The 20,697-nt window shown below is 43.9% G+C and overlaps 1 protein-coding gene across 6 annotated transcripts in view; it reads right to left on the reverse strand.

The window, feature by feature from the left end:
• The window catches only part of GPN1 (GPN-loop GTPase 1), a 116,462-nt gene that overhangs the window by 85,107 nt on the left and 10,658 nt on the right, over positions 1-20,697 (reverse strand). For all 6 annotated transcript variants that reach the window (XM_043541929.1, XM_043541928.1, XM_043541927.1 and 3 more), the window contains exons 5-8: positions 18,389-18,426; positions 14,395-14,473; positions 14,197-14,291; positions 6,604-6,649 (exon numbers count right to left, since the gene is read on the reverse strand). In XM_043541929.1, the coding sequence (XP_043397864.1) occupies positions 6,604-6,649; positions 14,197-14,291; positions 14,395-14,473; positions 18,389-18,426 (258 nt within the window). The remainder of the gene's footprint in view (positions 1-6,603; positions 6,650-14,196; positions 14,292-14,394; positions 14,474-18,388; positions 18,427-20,697) is intronic.

Below are 20,697 nucleotides of genomic sequence, written 5' to 3' on the forward strand. Positions count from 1 at the left end.
CTTTTGGCCCAATCCTCCAATTTGTCTAGGGCCCTCTGTATCCTATCCCTACCCTCCAGCTTATCTACCTTTCCTCCCAGTTTAGTATCATCTGCAAACTTGCTGAGGGTGCAATCTACACCGTCCTCCAGATCATTTATGAAGATATTGAACAAAACCGGCTCCAGGACCGACCCCTGGGGCACTCCACTTGATACTGGCTGCCAACTAGACATGGAGCCATTGACCGCTACCCGTTGAGCCCGACAATCTAGCCAGCTTTCTATCAAACTTATAGTCCATTCATCCAGCCCATACTACTTTAACTTGCTGGCAAGAATACTGTGGGAGACAGTGTCAAAAGCTTTGCTAAAGTCAAAGAACAACATGTCCACTCTTTCCCTTCATCCACAGAACCAGTTATCTCGTCATAGAAGGCAATTAGATTAGTCAGGCATGACTTGCCCTTGGTGAATCCATGCTGACTGTTCCTGATCACTTTCCTCTCCTCTAAGTGCTTCAGAATTGATTCCTTGAGGATCTGCTCCATGACTTTTCCAGGGACTGAGGTGAGGCTGACTGGCCTGTAGTTCCCAGGATCCTCCTTCTTCCCTTTTTTAAAGATGGCCACTACATTCGCCTTTTTCCAGTCGTCCAGGACTTCCCGGGATCGCCATGAGTTTTCAAAGATAATGGCAATGGCTCTGCAATCACATTCGCCAACTCCTTTAGCACTCTCAGATGCAACGCATCCGGCCCCATGGACTTGTGCACGTCCAGCTTTTCTAAATAGTCCTGAACCACTTCTTTCTCCACAGACGGCTGGTCACCTCCTCCCCATGTTGTGCTGCCCAGTGCAGTAGTCTGGGAGCTGACCTTGTTCGTGAAGATAGAGGAAAAAAAGCACTGAGTACATTAGCTTTTTCCACATCCTCTGTCACTAGGTTGCCTCCTTCATTCAGTAAGGGGCCCACACTATCCTTGACTTTCTTCTTGTTGCTAACATACCTGAAGAAGCCCTTCTTGTTACTCTTAACATCTCTTGCTAGCTGCAACTCCAGGTGTGATTTGGCCTTCCTGATTTCACTCCTGCATGCCTGAGCAATATTCTTATACTCATCCCTGGTCATTTGTCCAATCTTCCACTTCTTGTAAGCTTCTTTTTTGTATTTAAGATCAGCAAGGATTTCACTGTGAAGCCAAGCTGGTCGCCTGCCATATTTACTATTCTTTCTACACATCGGGATGGTTTGTCCCTGTAACCTCAATAAGGATTCTTTAAAACACAGCCAGCTCTCCTGGACTCCTTTCCCCCTCATGTTATTCTCCCAGGGGATCTTGCCCATCAGTTCCCTGAGGGAGTCAAAGTCTGCTTTTCTGAAGTCCAGGGTATTCTGCTACTTTCCTTTCTTCCTTGTGTCAGGATCCTGAACTTGACCATCTCATGGTCACTGCCTCCCAGGTTCCCATCCACTTTTGCTTCCCCTACTAATTCTTCCCGGATTGTGAGCAGCAGGTCAAGAAGAGCTCTGCCCCTAGTTGGTTCCTCCAGCACTTGCACCAGGAAATTGTCCCCTACACTTTTCAAAAACTTCCTGGATTGTCTGTGCTCCGTTGTATTGCTCTCCCAGCAGATATCAGGGTGATTGAAGTCTCCCATGAGAACCAGGGCCTGCGATCTAGTAACTTCTGCAAGTTGCCGGAAGAAAGCCTCGTCCACCTCATCCCCCTGGTCCGGTGGTCTACAGTAGACTCCCACCATGACATCACTCTTGTTGCTCACACTTCTAAACTTAATCCAGAGACACTCACGTTTTTCTGCAGTTTCATACTTGAGCTCTGAGAAGTCATACTGCTCTCTTACATACAGTGCAACTCCCCCACCTTTTCTGCCCTGCCTGTCCTTCCTGAACAGCTTATATCCATCCATGACAGTACTCCAGTCATGTGAGTTACCCCACCAAGTCTCTGTTATTCCAATCACACCATAATTCCTTGACTTTGCCAGGACTTCCAGTTCTCCCTGCTTGTTTCCCAGGCTTCGTGCATTTGTGTATAGGCACTTGAGATAACCCGCTGATCGCCCCTCTTTCTCAGTATGAGGCAGGAGCCCTCCCCTCTCACTGGGAGCACTCAAGGAAGACACGGCCATTTGGGAGAAGCTAAATTAATTCTTTGCATTGGTCTTCACTGCAGAAGATGTGGAGGAGATCCCAGCCCCAGAGTCATTGTTTTTAGTTGCCAAATCTGAGGAACTGTACCAGATTGAGGTGTCAATAGAGGAGGTTTTGGTACAGATTGATACAAACAGTAATAAGTCACTAGGACCACATGGTATTCACCCAAATGTTTTGAAGGAATTCATACAAAATTGAAGAACTAGTACTGTGGTATGCAACCTATCACTTAAATCAGCCTCTGTATCAGATGACTGGAGGGTAGCTAATGTAATGCTGATTTAAAAAAAAAAAAAAGGTTCCAGAGGCAGTCCTGGCACTTCCAAGCCAGTAAGCCTAACTTCAGTACCAGGCAAATTGATTGGAACTATAGAAAAGAACAGAATTAGCAGACACATAGATGGACATGATTTGTTGGGGAAGAGTCAACAGGGCTTTTGTAAAGGAAAATCATGCCTCACCAGTCTATTAGAATTCTTTGAGGGTGTCAAGAAGCAAGTGGACAAGGGTAATTGAGTGGCTATAGTATTCTTGGACTTTCAGGAAGCCTTTGACAAGGTTCCTCAACCACAGGCTTTTAAGCAAACAAACCAGTCATGGAATTAGAGGGAAGGTACTCTCGAATCAGTAACTGGTTAAAAGACAGGAAACAAAGGGTAGGAATAAGTGGCCAGTCTTCACAATGGAGAGAGGTAAATAGCAGGGTCCCCCAAAGATCTATTCTGGACCTGTGCTGTTCAACATATTCTCCCATAGCCTCCTCTCCCCACAGACCAAGGAGATCAATCCCCTCCCCTGTAGTGCAGGCAAGAGTGCATTTGATGTGGGAGCCAGCTACTGCCCAGCTGAGTGTGCCATGTGAGCTTTCCACACTGAGGAATTTCAAAACATCCTGGGGCTTTGAAAGGAGGGGGCGAATGCCTGTGTAGCTGGATGCAGGGCAGTGGAGTTCGAAACAGTGAGCATTGTGGGATACCCCCTGGAGGCCAGTTACAGCAATGTAATAAATGCTGTGTCTACACTGATGCTTTGTTGATCTAACTTTGCCGCAACAAGCTCTATGCCTCTCAGCATGGTGGTTTTATTTTGTCAACAAAGCAGGAGAATATTGTTGGTGGGAGGTGCATTATCGTGTGTACACCTCCACTGTTTTGTTGCGAAAAGCTGCCTTTTGATGACAAAACTGTGTAGTGTAAACAAGGCCTAACTCAGGTTATGTCTACACTGTACTTTTGTTGGTAAAGCTTTTGGAAAAAAAAAAAATCACACCCCTGACAGACAAAAGTTTTACCGATGAAAAGCGCCAGTGTGGACAGCACTTTATCATCAGGAGATACTCTCCTACTGACAAAGCTACCGCCTCTCATGGGGGTAGTGTTTAGTTTTGTCAGCAGGAGAGCACTCTCCTGCTGACAAAGAGCGGCTATGCTGCATACCTTACAGCAGCATTGCCATAGCAGCACAGCTGTGCTGCTGTAAGGTACACAGTGTAGACATAGCCTCTGAGTGTCACTGTTAAATACAGGGTGGAACAGATTGTTCAGCATAAGTAGTTATCACATTTCCAGAGACCCTTCAAGGTGAAGTGACCCTTTAACACTCCTTCAGTCATAGGGAGAAAAGAAGGGGGAGAAGCAGCTGGGGGTGGGCAGCAATCACTCTATAGCTGACCCTCATCCTCAAAGGAAACCTGTACAATCTTATGCCTACACTAGAGAGCTCTCTCATGTAGCCGCTCTAAGCCGATGGGAGAGAGCTCTCTGCTGTTGGCTTAATTACTCCAGCCCCCGCGAGTGGCAGTAGCTAAGCTGGCAGGAGCAGCTCTCCTGCCGACATAAGCGCTGGTGGGGACAGCACTAAGTTGGCATAAGTTATGTCACTCAGGGGGTGGCTAATTCACACCCCTGAGCGACATAACTTATGTCAACTTAAGCTGTAGTGTAGCCATAGTGCAATACTTTCAACAGACGAGCCTGGGAGCTTAAATTCATTACTTTGCTAGACATTAAAAATCATGGACTGAATAGACACACTGGATTTATGGCTTATTACAACAATCTGTAACCCATTAACAACCCCCATCCCCAGCTGCTGTCTGTCCCCCGACACCTTTCCTCCTTATGACTAGAGGGGTGTTAAAAGGGTCACTTCACACCACTGCATACACCTTAACTGAAATAGTCATTTTTCTGACTTTGTACACTAGACAGCACTCTGTGTGTAGACAGCTACACTGCTCCACTGTAATTACCAGGTCAGGTTCTTATACAGCAAAAGCAGACAGATACATTGTAAAATTAGGAAGATGTAAAATCAAACTGTCAGAGGAACATAGGCAGGCTTGGAGGGGGCATGCAAAGTGGTGGCCTCTAGAGCAGGGGTGAGTGTAGTGTGAGAACTCAGGACAGTGGGTCTTTGATCAGATGTATATGAGAGAAGTGAGGTTGGCATTCAGGCAGGGGGTCGCCAAGGCAAGTGAGAGCGAGAGAAGGAAAAGTTCAGGAACGGGGTGATTCTGGGAAATCTATAGCATCTGAAATAACTATCACATTGGCAAAAGTGGCCTAGGCTTCAAAATGACAGCATCCTTTTAAGAGTATACATCAGTAAATAAAAAGGAATGGACACACATCCTTAGGCTGACTTGTGTCTGCCAAGCGTGCAGTTTAGTCGTGTCAATAATGGGCACCAACACGCTTTGCCAAAGGATGCCCATTACAGCACAGAGGACTCTTGCCTTAAGAAAAAGGAACTTAGGCAATAGAAAGGAATTTGTTTACAGGACTCCATTTGTGCTTTTTCTGTTGGGCAAGGAAACTCAGCTCATTATTGAGAAGTGGTACGTTTGGAAAATTCTCCCTACCTTACTAGGGAAGGGCAAAACTATGGTACTGAACCACACCTCTGGTTGAAGGGTTAAGGCATCCAGTATAAGTGAAAGGTGGCAGAAATATGGTCTTCATCAGTGAAGATGGCATGTAAAATCAGTGTAAAAAAGGAGAAGACTTGAGTCAAAGAAAAGGTGCAGCACCTGGAAACAGGGAGCCCCAACTAGAGTAGCCCTGCAACTTTCCGCACATGAGGAGAGAATAACTGAGGCCCTCATCCAGGCATTTGAGGCTAGTTCTCCGCCAGGTCCAGAGCAGCGAGGAGGAGCAGCAGGGGCAAAGATCTTCAGTCCCTCAGAAGCCCCAATGATGCTATTTTTTTATTTTTTTTTTTTAAAAGGCAAAGCTGACTGCTGGGAGATGGCAGCCCTTAAACCCTGGAAAGGGCACTGGGAGGGCAGAATTGGGGGTGGTCATTTGTTTGTGGGCACACACGAGTATGTTCATACACAAGAACAGCAACAGAAAGTTTTAAAAGGTATTTTTTAAAATGGCAGAACTTTTCAACTGAATCAAAAAACCATGTTGTGCACTAGCTACCTCTGTAGCTAAAGAGTCTTAGCTGTGTTACCCTGGCCCTGCCTTCCCCTTTCTCTCTCCTATTGCTTGTCAAACTCACCTGTTGTGTCTCATCTTATTTTTAGATTCTAACCTATCTGAGGCAAGGGTCATTTTTTAAATTTTAAGTGATTTAGGAACATAGGTCACTTTCAATTGGATTTGCGGTTCTAAGTCACATACATGCTTTTGAAAAACCTAGCATCCAGGCAGAACCCCACAAAATTAGGATCTCTCTAGACTGAGGTTTCACAGCAAAGTTTGACAGCTTGATATAAGAGAGGGAAACATAAGAGGAAAAGGAAGGAGTCTGGCAGTTTCTCCAATTTAGAGACAATTTCCTGTAGAACAAAGCTCTTCTCTATTCCACTCAGTCCTACTCTTCCATTTTGATACCAGACATGATGACACAACTAGCATTCTTCAAAAATATTTAATGGATTATCAAATTGAAATGCTACCTTCACTTTCCTAGATTTGATCACTCCTGTCAGTTACCTTACGGCTGAGCTTAACTGCCTTTACCTTTTCCACATCAAAAATAAGCCTCCTATTCATAGATTTTAAGAACAGAATGAACCATTAGATTATCTAGTTTGATTTTCTGTATAACACAGGTCACAGAGTTTCACCCAATTACCCTGTATTGAGGCCAAATTGCTTGTGTTTGGCTAAAATAGATCTTCCAGAAATGTATCTAGTTTTGATTTACACACTCCAAGCGATAGAGAATTCACCACATCCCTGCTTTCCAATGGTTAATTGCCCTCACTGTTAAAAATCTGTGCCTTATTTCTAATTAGAATTTATCTGGCTTTGACTTCTGGCCATTGGTTCTTATTATGCCGTTCTCCACTAATTTAGAGCCCTTTAGTAGCCAGTATTCCTCCATCCATCTCGGAGGCAATGATGTCCTTGCTGAGGAGAGGTGATGACATTATTATAAGAGAAGTCTAACAAGCATCTTGTTCGCTTGGACACTGACAATAGATTCTACTTACCTTGTTCATGGCCAAAATAAAAGGTAGTTTTGTTTTGTACAGGATACTGAAAGGAGAGAAGAGGAGCAGTCAGAAAAGTCACCTAGACTTCAATAAGACATAGATTAACATATTTCCACATTAAGCAGGAGGCAGATAGGCCTGCATATAAAAACCAAACCCCAAAACTGTGATTTTAGTAGGAAAGGACACTTTACTCTGACCAAATTAAAGTGTAATCTTTCACTCAGATCACTGAGGACCAAAATAGAAAAAGGAGGTTATAAGCATCTCTCTGCAGAACAGCAATTGTCCTGTGTGCATGGTTGAGCTTGACTGATGTTTTCCTATTATTTCAGCTCTACTTGTTATTAACCTTCCTTTTTTATTTTCTTTTTATTTTATTTTGACTCAGGACTTTTATCATGGTTGAGATATTTGTGGACTGACCTATGACCTCAAAATACATACAGACCTGCAGACCCAACTGGACATATTTTTGGATCCATGAACTTTGAGGCACAGTTACTAGAAAGGGAAAGTTCTTTCTTTAGGAATACAGAATTTATAAACTGCATCAGACCTCAGGTCTACCCAGTTTAATATACTGTCTCCAACAGTGGCCAGAACCAGACACTTCAGAGAATGACATAAGAACAGTGCAGCAGGTTTATGTGGAATAATCTATCCCCCATATAAAACATCCTCATCTCTAATAGTTAGAGATTGGCTTAAGACCTGAAACACAAGGTTTAATATCCCTTTCAAAATTTGTATTGTTATAACAAAAATTCTGAATATTCCTATTAGCCATATAAATAACCAATCCCTTTTTGAATTTTGTTAAATTCTTAGCCTCAATGACTTCCTCTGGCAGTAAGCTACACAGTTTGATTACATGTTGCATGAAAAAGTAGCCCTGGAGTGGATATCAGCCAGTTAACCTAAAAGACACACCAGGCGCCCTAATAAGTCTATGGTTCTCATGTAAGATTTGTTTAGCGTTGTCCTTAATGAAATCTGCTTTGTATTCCTGGTTCAGCAACTTCTGTTTACTGTGGTTGTTCGATTTTTATTTCCATTTTAATGTCTTATTTTCAGTCATTATAAGAAAAACTTTTGCAAAAAGGGGAATCTTGCAGCATATTCAGAAAATGGTGGGTGTGACATTTTTTGTACAAAGTATGCCTTGTGAGTATCATTCTAAAAGTCTTAATCTCCTAGACATTAATATCTCGTTGAATTGTATGTGCTATCATTGTATGTGAAGTTATAAAGTTTGACTATGTATGTGTTACTAAAACATGTTGTGGGGTTGAACACACCCACAAGTAGCCTTTCAGGTAAAACAGTAAAAAGGCCAAACAATGTTAATGGCTTATTAAGGAAATGCGCACAAGGATTAACCCGGAACTGTGTATAATAAAAACCTCTCAGAGATAGCACTACACAATGGGAACTGTTTGACCTGGGTCACAGCAAAAGAGCTTTCCAACAAGTGAATAAAAGATATAAAAGGGAAAAAACGACATCATAAAGGGACCTCGCTCTCCCTACAACAACACAGCTGAAAATATCTGCGAAATAAAGACTAAACAGGGGGAAATGATGATCCCAGGCTAAGGGATTTCTAGCCTGTGTATAAAAACCTGGGAAACCCAAGCTACAAAGCCAAGGCAGCTTGTGTCTTAAAAATCTGCCAGCCTGTTTATCACTCAGGATAAGAATTTGCTAATTCATATCCTACCTATCCAGTATGTTAAACTCAGTTTGCGGTTTTGTTTATTTACTAGGTAATCTGCTTTGATTGGTTTGCTATCACTTGAAATCTATATTTCTGTAGTTAATAAACTTATTTTATGTTTTAATTCAACCCAGTGTGCGTTGAACTAAGGTGTCTTGGGAAAATCTCAGCTTGATTACCACAAGTGTGCATGGTCCTCTTCACATTGAGGGAGAGGCGGACTGGGTGTTAAACCCATATACTGGCCAAATTTGATCAGGGCAGGACGGTCCTGATCTGGGGTCCTAGGCTGGAAGGCTGGTGGTTAAAAAGCCTGCATGGGATTGCAGCAAAGTGTGTCCCTACCTGGGTGAATGCTAGTGAAAGTGCAAGCTTGAAGGGCTTTACAACTTGTCACAGCAGCACAGCGTGAGGGGGAGCCCATGCTGATGGGTCAGAGGGCTCAGTGGTACCCCAATTCCAGGTGGCACTCTGGGGGGAAACCCATCACAGTGGGATTCAAGCTCAATCTTTTCCCTACCATACAGGGCCCTCTGTAAAGAACACACTACCATCAGTTCTTAGGAGCTTTCCCCCGGTACTGTTAGCCCCATTTTCCCTGAGGAATGCAGCTTTCTTGATGGGTCATGATGATAGAGTTCTGTCTCTGCTGATGCTTTATGTGTATAAAAGATCTTCTACACTTTCCACAGTATGCATCTGATGAAGTGAGCTGTAGCTCACGAAAGCTTATGCTCAAATAAACTGGTTAGTCTCTAAGGTGCCACAAGTACTCCTTTTCTTTTTGCGAATACAGACTACGGCTGTTACTCTGAAACCTGCACAAACTGAACGTTCCTGTATCTGGAACTAAAGAGGAAGACAACATGGAATTTCAAATAACTCCTCCAGGAGGCGACGAATGTGTGAACTGCTGTGGCTACATACTCCAAGGGGCAACGATGAAGCATCCTGACAAGATGTCAGTAGATGCAACAATTTCTTTGCCACTTTGTCCAAGATTACCAGTAGTACTCAAACATCAATGACCTTGACAAAAAGCAGACCAGATGCCTTTAATGAAAGAACTACTGAGTATCCTGGCTAGCAAACAAAATATTTCTGCCCTCCCACCATTAGCATAGGACTCTTGCCTGGGCTGAGTTTGCAAGAGATCAGTATCTTGATGAAGAGCAGACATTATGACCTCTCAGACTGTACTGATTTCATCAGACACTCTGAGTACATTCTCCAGACCAGAGGAAAAGCTCTGTGTAGCTTGAAAGCTTGTCCCTTCCATCAACAGAAGCTGGTCCAACAAAAGATATTACCTCACCTACCTTGTCTCGTTCTTTCAGGGAAGCCTGGCTGTTTAAAAATAGCCAGAGCTTCGCGAACCAGCTGAGCAGCACACAGCAGGAGTTTGCCTGGGAGTTTGCCTGGAGTGAGCCCAGTGAGGCTTACATCTTGCCAACTTCTCTGAGGAAGCTCATAGTAGGAAGGTGATATGGAAGGCGGGGGTTCAGCTGTTGTGACCTGCACTGGATGTGCCATGTTTGTCTTTCTTCCACAGGACAGAAGCGACTTTGTCTGTACAAAGTGCAAGCTGGTCTCCATATTGGAAGAGAAGATTGAAGGTCTGGAGCAACAGATAACAACCCTGCGTTGCATACGAGAAACTGAGGATTTTCTGGACAAAAGTCAGGATATGCTTCTATGGGCACAAAGCTCTAAAGATTTAGAGCAGGTTCCACAGCAGAGCCAAGAGGCCAGTGAAGAAGCTTGGCAACATGTGACCTCCAGAAGAAGAAGGGGGAATGTCCGGGTTTCAGCAACGCGGACACAGGTAACTAACCGCTTTCATGTTCTCTCCACAGGTACTAATGCGGAGAGTGGACCAGATGATACGTCTGAGGGAAGGGAGCAGAAGGAGACTCCGCTGGTTGGAAGGCATGAGATGCACTGTCCTGAGATGGGGGGTTCCACGACCACCACTCCCAAGAGAAGGAGGCGGGTGGTGGTGGTCGGGGACTCTCTCCTCTGGGGGACTGAGTCATCTATCTGCCGCCCTGACCGGGAAAACCGAGAAGTCTGCTGCTTGCCAGGGGCTAAGATTCGTGATGTGACGGAGAGACTGCCGAGACTCATCAAGCCCTTGGATCGCTACCCCTTCCTGCTTCTCCACGTGGGCACCAATGATACTGCAAGAATGACCTTGAGCGGATCACTGCGGACTACGTGGCTCTGGGAAGAAGGATAAAGGAGTTGGAGGCGCAAGTGGTGTTCTCGTCCATCCTCCCCGTGGAAGGAAAAGGACAGGGCAGGGACCGTCGAATCGTGGAAGTCAACGAATGGCTACGCAGGTGGTGTCGGAGAGAAGGCTTTGGATTCTTTGACCATGGGATGGTGTTCCATGAAGGAGGAGTGCTGGGCAGAGACGGGCTCCATCTTACGAAGAGAGGGAAGAGCATCTTTGCCAGCAGGCTGGCTAACCTAGTGAGGAGGGCTTTAAACTAGGTTCACCGGGGGAAGGAGACCAAAGCCCTGAGGTAAGTGGGAAAACGGGATACCGGGAGGAAGCACAGGCAGGAATGTCTGTGAGAGGAGGGCTCCTGCCTCATACTGAGAATGAGGGGCGATCAGCAGGTTATCTCAAGTGCTTATATACGAATGCACAAGAGCCTTGGAAACAAGCAGGGAGAACTGGAGGTCCTGGTGATGTCAAGGAACTATGATGTCATTGGAATAACAGAGACTTGGTGGGATAACTCACATGATTGGAGTACTGTCATGGATGGTTATAAACTGTTCAGGAAGGACAGGCAGGGCAGAAGAGGTGGGGGAGTAGCACTGTACGTAAGGGAGCAGTACGACTGCTCAGAGCTCCGGTACGAAACTGCAGAAAAACCTGAATGTCTATGGATTAAGTTTAGAAGTGTGAGCAACAAGAGTGATGTAGTGGTGGGAGTCTGCTATAGACCACCGGACCAGGGGGATGAGGTGGATGAGGCTTTCTTCCGGCAACTCGCAGAAGCTACTAGATCGCACGCCCTGGTTCTCATGGGTGACTTTAATTTTCCTGATATTTGCTGGGAGAGCAATACAGCGGTGCATAGACAATCCAGGAAGTTTTTGGAAAGCATAGGGGACAATTTCCTGGTGCAAGTGCTAGACGAGCCAACTAGCGGGGGAGCTTTTCTTGACCTGCTGCTCACAAACAGGGAGGAATTAGTGGGGGAAGCAAAAGTGGACGGGAATCTGGGAGGCAGTGACCATGAGTTGGCTGAGTTCAGGATCCTGACACAGGGAAGAAAGGTAAGCAGCAGGATACGGACCCTGGACTTCAGGAAAGCAGACTTCGACTCCCTCAGGGAACGGATGGGTAGGATCCCCTGGGGGACTAACATGAAGGGGAAAGGAGTCCAGGAGAGCTGGCTGTATTTCAAGGAATCCCTGTTGAGGTTACAGGGACAAACCATCCCGATGAGTCGAAAGAATAGTAAATATGGCAGGCGACCAGCTTGGCTTAACGGTGAAATCCTAGCGGATCTTAAACATAAAAAAGAAGCTTACAAGAAGTGGAAGGTTGGACATAGGACCACGGAAGAGTATAAAAATATTGCTCGGGCATGTAGGAATGAAATCAGGAGGGCCAAATCGCACCTGGAGCTGCAGCTAGCAAGAGATGTCAAGAGTAACAAGAAGGGTTTCTTCAGGTATGTTGGCAACAAGAAGAAAGTCAAGGATAGTGTGGGCCCCTTACTGAATGAGGGAGGCAACCTAGTGACAGAGGATGTGGAAAAAGCTAATGTGCTCAATGCTTTTTTTGCCTCTGTCTTCACTAACAAGGACAGCTCCCAGACTGCTGCGCTGGGCATCACAACACGGGGAGTAGATGGCCAGCCCTCTGTGGAGAAAGAGGTGGTTAGGGACTATTTAGAAAAGCTGGATGTGCACAAGTCCATGGGGCCGGACGAGTTGCATCCGAGAGTGCTGAAGGAATTGGCGGCTGTGATTGCAGAGCCATTGGCCATTATCTTTGAAAACTCGTGGCGAACGGGGGAAGTCCCAGATGACTGGAAAAAGGCTAACGTAGTACCAATCTTTAAAAAAGGGAAGAAGGAGGATCCTGGGAACTACAGGCCAGTCAGCCTCACCTCAGTCCCCGGAAAAATCATGGAGCAGGTACTCAAGGAATCAATCCTGAAGCACTTACACGAGAGGAAAGTGATCAGGAACAGTCAGCATGGATTCACCAAGGGTAGGTCATGCCTGACTAATCTAATCGCCTTCTATGATGAGATTACTGGTTCTGTGGATGAAGGGAAAGCAGTGGATGTATTGTTTCTTCACTTTAGCAAAGCTTTTGACACTGTCTCCCACAGTATTCTTGTCAGCAAGTTAAAGAAGTATGGGCTGGATGAATGCACTATAAGGTGGGTAGAAAGTTGGCTAGATTGTCGGGCTCAACGGGTAGTGATCAATGGCTCCATGTCTAGTTGGCAGCCGGTGTCAAGTGGAGTGCCCCAGGGGTCGGTCCTGGGGCCGGTTTTGTTCAATATCTTCATAAATGATCTGGAGGATGGTGTGGATTGCACTCTCAGCAAATTTGTGGATGATACTAAACTGGGAGGAGTGGTAGATACGCTGGAGGGCAGGGATAGGATACAGAGGGACCTAGACAAATTGGAGGATTGGGCCAAAAGAAATCTGATGAGGTTCAATAAGGATAAATGCAGGGTCCTGCACTTAGGACGGAAGAACCCAATGCACAGCTACAGACTAGGGACCGAATGGCTAGGCAGCAGTTCTGCAGAAAAGGACCTAGGGGTTACAGTGCATGAGAAGCTGGATATGAGTCAGCAGTGTGCCCTTGTTGCCAAGAAGGCCAATGGCATTTTGGGATGTATAAGTAGGGGCATAGCAAGCAGATCGAGGGACGTGATCGTTCCCCTCTATTCGACATTGGTGAGGCCTCATCTGGAGTACTGTGTCCAGTTTTGGGCCCCACACTACAAGAAGGATGTGGATAAATTGGAGAGAGTCCAGCGAAGGGCAACAAAAATGATTAGGGGTCTGGAACACATGACTTATGAGGAGAGGCTGAGGGAACTGGGATTGTTTAGTCTGCAGAAGAGAAGAATGAGGGGGGATTTGATAGCTGCTTTCAACTACCTGAGAGGTGGTTCCAGAGAAGATGGTTCTAGACTATTCTCAGTGGTAGAAGAGGACAGGACAAGGAGTAATGGTCTCAAGTTGCAGTGGGGGAGGTTTAGGTTGGATATTAGGAAAAACTTTTTCCCTAGGAGGGTGGTGAAACACTGGAATGCGTTACCTAGGGAGGTGGTAGAATCTCCTTCCTTGGAAGTTTTTAAGGTCAGGCTTGACAAAGCCCTGGCTGGGATGATTTGATTGGGGATTGGTCCTGCTTTGAGCAGGGGGTTGGACTAGATGACCTCCTGAGGTCCCTTCCAACCCTGATATTCTATGATTCTATGATATCATGGGACCAACACAGATATAACAACACTGCAAACAACTGATTTCATATAGCACCTCTCAACCTCTTCAAGAGGTCTCAAATCCTGGGGAGAGATATGGGTGGTACTGAGCCTTGTGAAAGTCCACAAGGGATTTTTAGGGGTGAGGAGCAGCTGCTTGTCGGAGTTCTCACAGGTCCTGGTTGAGAAGAATGATTGAATCTGTCAGTGTTGCACTGTTTTCTTTGGGTAAAAACATTGTGAGTGAGATATGAATGGTCAAATCCAATAACTTTGTTCCAATTTAAAGATCTTTTCAAGAAATGTGGGCTCCCTCATTTCTTTGTGAGGATAAGACAGACAGCATTTTGAAAAGATATACATTTGATTTCTGGACCTATGATTTCTTACCTGCAAGCATACAACATGTTAGACATAAAGGTGATAGGGTTGGTGCTGCGAGATGTGTCCATCACATAAACGACAACTGAAGGAAAAGTGGAAGCCTGAAAGAACAGGATAAAACAAGTTTTAGTTAAGTAAAACGTGCCATTCTGCAACCACCTACCCCAGCCAGCCTCACTCTGATGTTGTGCAAAAAACACTTACCAGTGCCTCAGTGATGATAGTGCCTGAGGCTGACCAGGTGAACACCTCAATCTGTCCTGGTGTATCAATAAGAACATATCTGTGAAGAAGGCAACCACCACAAACAAAGGAAGAATTAGTCAAAAGTAGGGCTGTCAAGTGATTAAAAAAATTAATTGTGTGATTAATCACGCTGTTAAACAATAATAGAATGCCATCTATTTAAATACTTTTGGATGTTTTCTACATTTTCAAATATATTAATTTCAATTATAACAGAATACAAAGTGGACAGTGATCACTTTATACAAATATTTGCACTGTAAAAATAAAAAATAGTATATTTAAATTCACCTAATACAAGTACTGTAGTGCAATCTCTTTATAATGAAAGTTGAACTTACAAATGTAGAATTATGTACAAAAAATAACTGCATTCAAAAATAAAACAATGTAAAACTTGAGAATCTACAAGTCCACTCCGTCCTACTTCAGCCAATCGCTCAGACAAACAAGTTAGGTTACAATTTACAGGAGATAATGCTGCCCATGTCTTGTTTACAATGTCACCTGAAAGTGAGACCAGGTATTAGCATGGCACTGTTGTAGCTGGCATCACAAGATATTTACATGCCAGATGCACTAAAGATTCATATGTCCCTTCATGCTTCAACCACCATTCCAGGAGATATGCGTCCATGCTGATGACAGGTTCTGCTATATAACAATCCAAAGCACAGCAGACCGACGGATGTTCATTTTCATCATCAGAGTCAGATGCCACCAGCAGAAGGTTGATTTTCTATTTTGGTGGTTCAGGTTCTGTAGTTTCCACATCAGAGTGTTGCTCTTTTAAGATTTCTGAAAGCAATCTCCACACCTCGTCCCTCTCAGATTTTGGAAAACACTTCAGATTCTTAAACCTTGGGTCGAGTGCTGTATCTAGCCTTAGAAATCTCACGTTGGTATCTTCTTTGCATTTTGTAAAATCTGCTGTGAAAATGTTCTTAATATGAACATGTGCTAAGTCATCATCCGAGACTGCTATAACATGAAATATATGGCAGAATGCCAATAAAACAGAACAGGAGACATACAATTCTCCCCTAAGCAGTTCAGTAACAAATTTAATTAACACATTTTTTTAACGAGCAGCATTAGCATGGAAGTATGTCCTCTGGAATGGTGGCCGAACACAAAGGGACATATGATTGTTTAGACTATTTGGCACATAAATACCATGCAAACAAAAGTGCCATGCGAACATAAGAAGCAGTCAGCAGTATCTCCCGTAAATGGAAACAAACTTGTTTGTCTTGGCAATTGACTGAACAAGAAATAGGACCTAGTGGACTTGTAGGCTCTACAGTTTTATATTGTTTTGTTTTTGAGTGCAATTATGTAAACAAAAAAAATCTACATTTATAAGTTACACTTTCACGATAAAGAGATTGCACTACAATACTTGTATGAGGTGAACTGAAAAATACTATTTATTTTATCATTTTCACAGTGCAAATATTTATAATAAAAAATAATACAAAGTGAGCACTGTACACTTTGTATTCTGTGTTGTAACAGAAATCAATATATTTGAAAACGTAGAAAAACATCCAAAAATATTCAATAAATGTCAACTGGTATTCTATTGTTTAACAGTGCAATTAATTTTTTTAATCGCCGTTAATTTTTTTGAGTTAATCACATGAGTTAACTGCAATTAATCGACAGCCCTCGTCAAAAGCACAAGCTCCTGGTGATTAGCCTAGCAAAAAGATGGGGACAGCCAGATCATGTGAATTTTTGTTACAGCTCAGGGAGATTTCTCCCAAAGCATTCCAAGACTTAGGGCTTGTCTACACTGGCACATTTCTGCACGGTAAAGCAGCTTTTTCCACATACGACCACTCTGCTCATTGTTTTGAACTCGGCTGCCCTAGAGACCTACTCCCCTCCCCTTTCAAAGCACCGTTTCTCACAGCAACAGTTCTCACAGCTGTTGCATGCTGATCTGCTCTGGGACACAAAGCAAACCATTAATGTGGAATGCTGTGTCGAACACAGAGGGAGGGAGGGAGGCAGGAAGGTGAGCGCATTTGATTGCTGTGCAGAGAGTCCAGGGAGGGAGGCTGGAGCTGATGTCAGGGTTTCCCCTCCCCCAGGACTGGCTGCTGCTGCTGGTTCCTGCTGCTGTCTGAACTTACAAGACAGCATGCTGACACACACTCTGTCCTCCAAAACATCCTGTCTCTCTCCCCACCAACATACACACACTCCCTGTCTCACACTCTCCCCTCTCCTCCCCCACATCCCTTCAGCTGAAAAGAAGCAGGCAATGTAGTAGGATGCCCATGTGTTACGGAGTCACCAGGTGATGCTCTGGAACTACTCCATACGAAGCCAGTCAGGACTCTGGGGGAGCCTCCTCTCTCTGAGCATACTGTCTCCAGGGCAAGAAGCTTACACAGCTTCGACCTTCCTGGGTCTGACCTCGGAGTATTCAGCATCCCCTTTTCACACCGTGTGCTTCCCACAGCAAGTCTGCACCGGTGGTGCTCCTGGGGAAGCCAGAGGGCCCTGCACCCCAACTCTGCAGTCAGACATGTCTCTCAGCCAGGGTAAAACAGAAGGTTTATTCATAGACAGGACCACAGCATAGAACAGAGCTTGTTATTACAAACATCAGTGACTTTCAGCCAAGTCCATCTTGGGAATCCTGGGCCAGATGCCCTGGATTCCCCCTCTTCCAGGTCCCCCAAGCAGATTGCCAGCCTCCAGCCCCTCCTCCTCCTCTCAATTCCCGGGCCAAAGGTGTCACCTGGTTGCACCCCCATCCTGGGTCTCAGGTTACATAGCTGCAAATAGCTGGGCAGTCTCACCTGCCCTGCAGGCCTCAGCAAAATCACATACCCAATTCCCACCACCTATCTATTGGTGCAGTACCCAGGGAAACTAAGGTACACACAGTATTAGTATAGGACAGTAAGACTCATATGCAACACAGCAAGATGAATAAAACCCCACTTCGTCACACCACTGAACAATGGGATTGGGAAACCTGCATCATGTGATGCTGTGCCTGCCCCATGAGGCATTGCAAACCCTTCCCAAAGCACCCTGCGGCCAGTTGCACAGTGGGTTAGCTACCACAATGCACTGCTGTCTTTGCCATTGAAAGAGTTGCTAGTGTGGATGCGCTCCAGCATCACAAGGTGCACAGCATGGACACGCAACAGCGGTTTAATTCCAGCGTTTTAATAAAAGTGGTGTAACTTGTGGCACAAGAAACTTGCCAGTGTAGACATACCCTTAGGAAAGGACCTGAAAAATCTCCTGCACTGAAGGTGCCAGCAAAAGGTCATTACTGTTCTCTGCAGATTACATTTAAATGATAGAGTCAAAAGGATCAACGTAACAGGTACTTAGACTGTAAACTCTTCAGAACAAAAACTGATTCCCTATGTTTACACATCATGTAGAACAATGGAGCTTATATGAATTGTATTAAGGGAGCTTTGCAATCAACAGACCCCTTCTCTAACAACTTCAAACTGTTAGCATTTGGACTATATCACAGAGGACATTAATTTAATTATCCATCAAATTCCAAGTCTTTTGTTTAGATATCATCAATATTGAGGGTAAGGGAAAACCAACAAGCAGGTGGCACTGAACCTCCCCCATCCCATGGACCTTACAGAAGAAAAAAGATAAAATTACCAGTCTTGTACTGGGAAAGCACAAGAGAAGTGTAAGACCAGGAGAATGAGTCTCCGAATTATTCTGCTCTGGTTACTGGAAGCTTGTGGTTCTGCTTCAAGCTGTAGCTCTTTTCTCAAGCACGACACACCTAAGTAGCAGACAGTTCCTACACCTGGATATATACAAATCTTTCACAGCACAAGACTGATAATTTCAGACAGCTTTCCTCAAGTAAAGACCCTGTACTGGAACTCTTTCAAGTGGCTTTCCTAGAGGGATTTCAGAATAGTATATTCTTTTGGAATTTACTCACTGAGATGTGTTCTGCCGCTTTTCAATAAACTTCATCACCTGATTGGAAAGAAAAGGAATCAATGATAGGCTTTTAATTTAGATCCAGTACAAAGCAAAGACTATGCTCTTTATTCAGAGAAAACTTTAACTTCAAATTAAGTTGTTTTGACTATATATGTACACCAAGGAATGCTAAAGTTAAAAACCCAAGCATTTAAAAAATATAGAAATTAACTGTTAAGAGAAAGTGGATAAGTACTCAACCACTGCATAACTAAAATCAACCTTAACTCTGCCCATATCATAATTAGAGAAATTATACAAGGAAGGCAATCATTTCCCACTCTTCATTAAGAGTCTCATCTTGTGTGATGTGGTTTGGTTCAATGCCTCATTGAAGGTCCTCAGCATTTCACTAGATCAGGTCCTGTGATTCCAGATGGAAGCCAGTTTTCAAGTATCATTAGACAGAGCTAGCAAGTCTCCATATACAAGCGTCAGATGCCCAGAAATCAGAGCACATACATGAAAAGGACAGAAAGCAGAATGGTGTCAAAGCAGAACACATAATATCAAAGACAAGTATGTATGAAAATTACACAATTGATGTTCTGTGGTGTGCATTTTCTGTACTCTACACACAACGAGAAGCTGGCATCTCTCTGGGAGTAGAGCTAAGGCAGACTGGCTACTTTACCATGGAACCTCCAAATTTTCAAAAGTTTGGGTTTCTTGTATCTTTAGTCTTAACTCTGAATATCCTGGGTTTCTACATGTTAGAGTTAAAATGTACCCAACATTCTGGAAAGTTAATAAACTCAAACCACTGATATATGCCTGCAAACTTAACCTCATCTTAAAGAAGTTCATTGTGATATAGCAACATCTTAAATATCTTTAACTTAAAGGTAGTATTTTGTTGGAGGTTTTTAAAAAAAATAAATAAATAAAATAAAAAATTCAAGGCTTAGGAGTGCCACCATATCCTGGCTATTGCTACATATTACAGCCCTACGGAAGCTAATAAGAACATAAGAATGGCCATACTGGGTCAGACCAAAGATCCATCCAGCCCAGTATCCTGTCTACTGACAGTGACCAACACCAGGTGCCCCAGAGGGAGTGAACCTAACAGGTAATGATCAAGTGATCTCTCTCCTGACATCCATCTCCACCCTCTGACAAACAGAGGCTACGGACACCATTCCTTACCCATCCTGGCTAATAGCGATTAATGGACTTAACCTCCATGAATTTATCTAGTTCTCTTTTAAACCCTGTTATAGTCCTAGCCTTCACAACCTCCTCAGGCAAGAAGTTCCACAGGTTGACTGTGCACTGGGTGAAGAACTTCCTTTTGTTTTAAACCAGCTGCCCATTAATTTCATTTGGTGGCCTCTAGTTATTATATTATGGGAACAAGTAAATAACTTTTCCTTATTCCCTTTCTCCACACCACTCATGATTTTACAGACCTCTATCATATCCCCCCTTAGTCTCCTCTTTTCCACGCTGAAAAGTCCTAGCCTCTTTAATCTCTCCTCATATGGGGCCCGTTCCAAACCCCTAATCATTTTAGTTGCTCTTCTCTGAACCTTTTCTAATGCCAGCATATCTTTTTTGATATCAGGAGATCACATCTGTACACAGTATTCAAGATGTGGGTGTACCATGGATTTATATAAGGGCAATAAGATATTCTCGGTCTTATTCTCTATCCCTTTTTAAATTATTCCTAACATCCCATTTGCTTTTTTGACTGCCGCTGCACACTGGAGAACTATCCACAATGACTCCAAGATCTTTTTTCTGATTAGTTGTAGCTACATTAGCCCCCATCATATTGTATGTATAGTTGGGGTTATTTTTTTCCCATGTGCATTACTTTACATTTATCCACATTAAATTTCATTTCCCATTTTGTTGCCCAATCACTTAGTTTTGTGAGATCTTTTTGAAGTTCTTCACAGTCTGCTTTGGTCTTAACTATCTTGAGCAGTTTAGTATCATCTGCAAACTTTGCCACCTCGCTGTTTACCCCTTTCTCCAGATCATTTATGAATAGGTTGAATAGGATTGGTCGTAGGACTGACCCTTGGGGAACACCACTAGTTACCCCTCTCCATTCTGAAAATTTGCCATTTATTCCTACCCTTTGTTCCCTGTCTTTTAACCAGTTCTCAATCCATGAAAGGATCTTCCTTCTTATCCCATGACAACTTAATTTACGTAAGAGCTTTTGGTGAGGGACTTTGTCAAAGGCTTTCTGGAAATCTAAGTACCCCCCTTGTCCACATGTTTGTTGACCCCTTCAAAGAACTCTAATAG

The sequence above is a fragment of the Chelonia mydas genome, chromosome 3 (assembly GCF_015237465.2).
Source record: "Chelonia mydas isolate rCheMyd1 chromosome 3, rCheMyd1.pri.v2, whole genome shotgun sequence".
Lineage (NCBI taxonomy): Eukaryota > Metazoa > Chordata > Testudines > Cheloniidae > Chelonia > Chelonia mydas.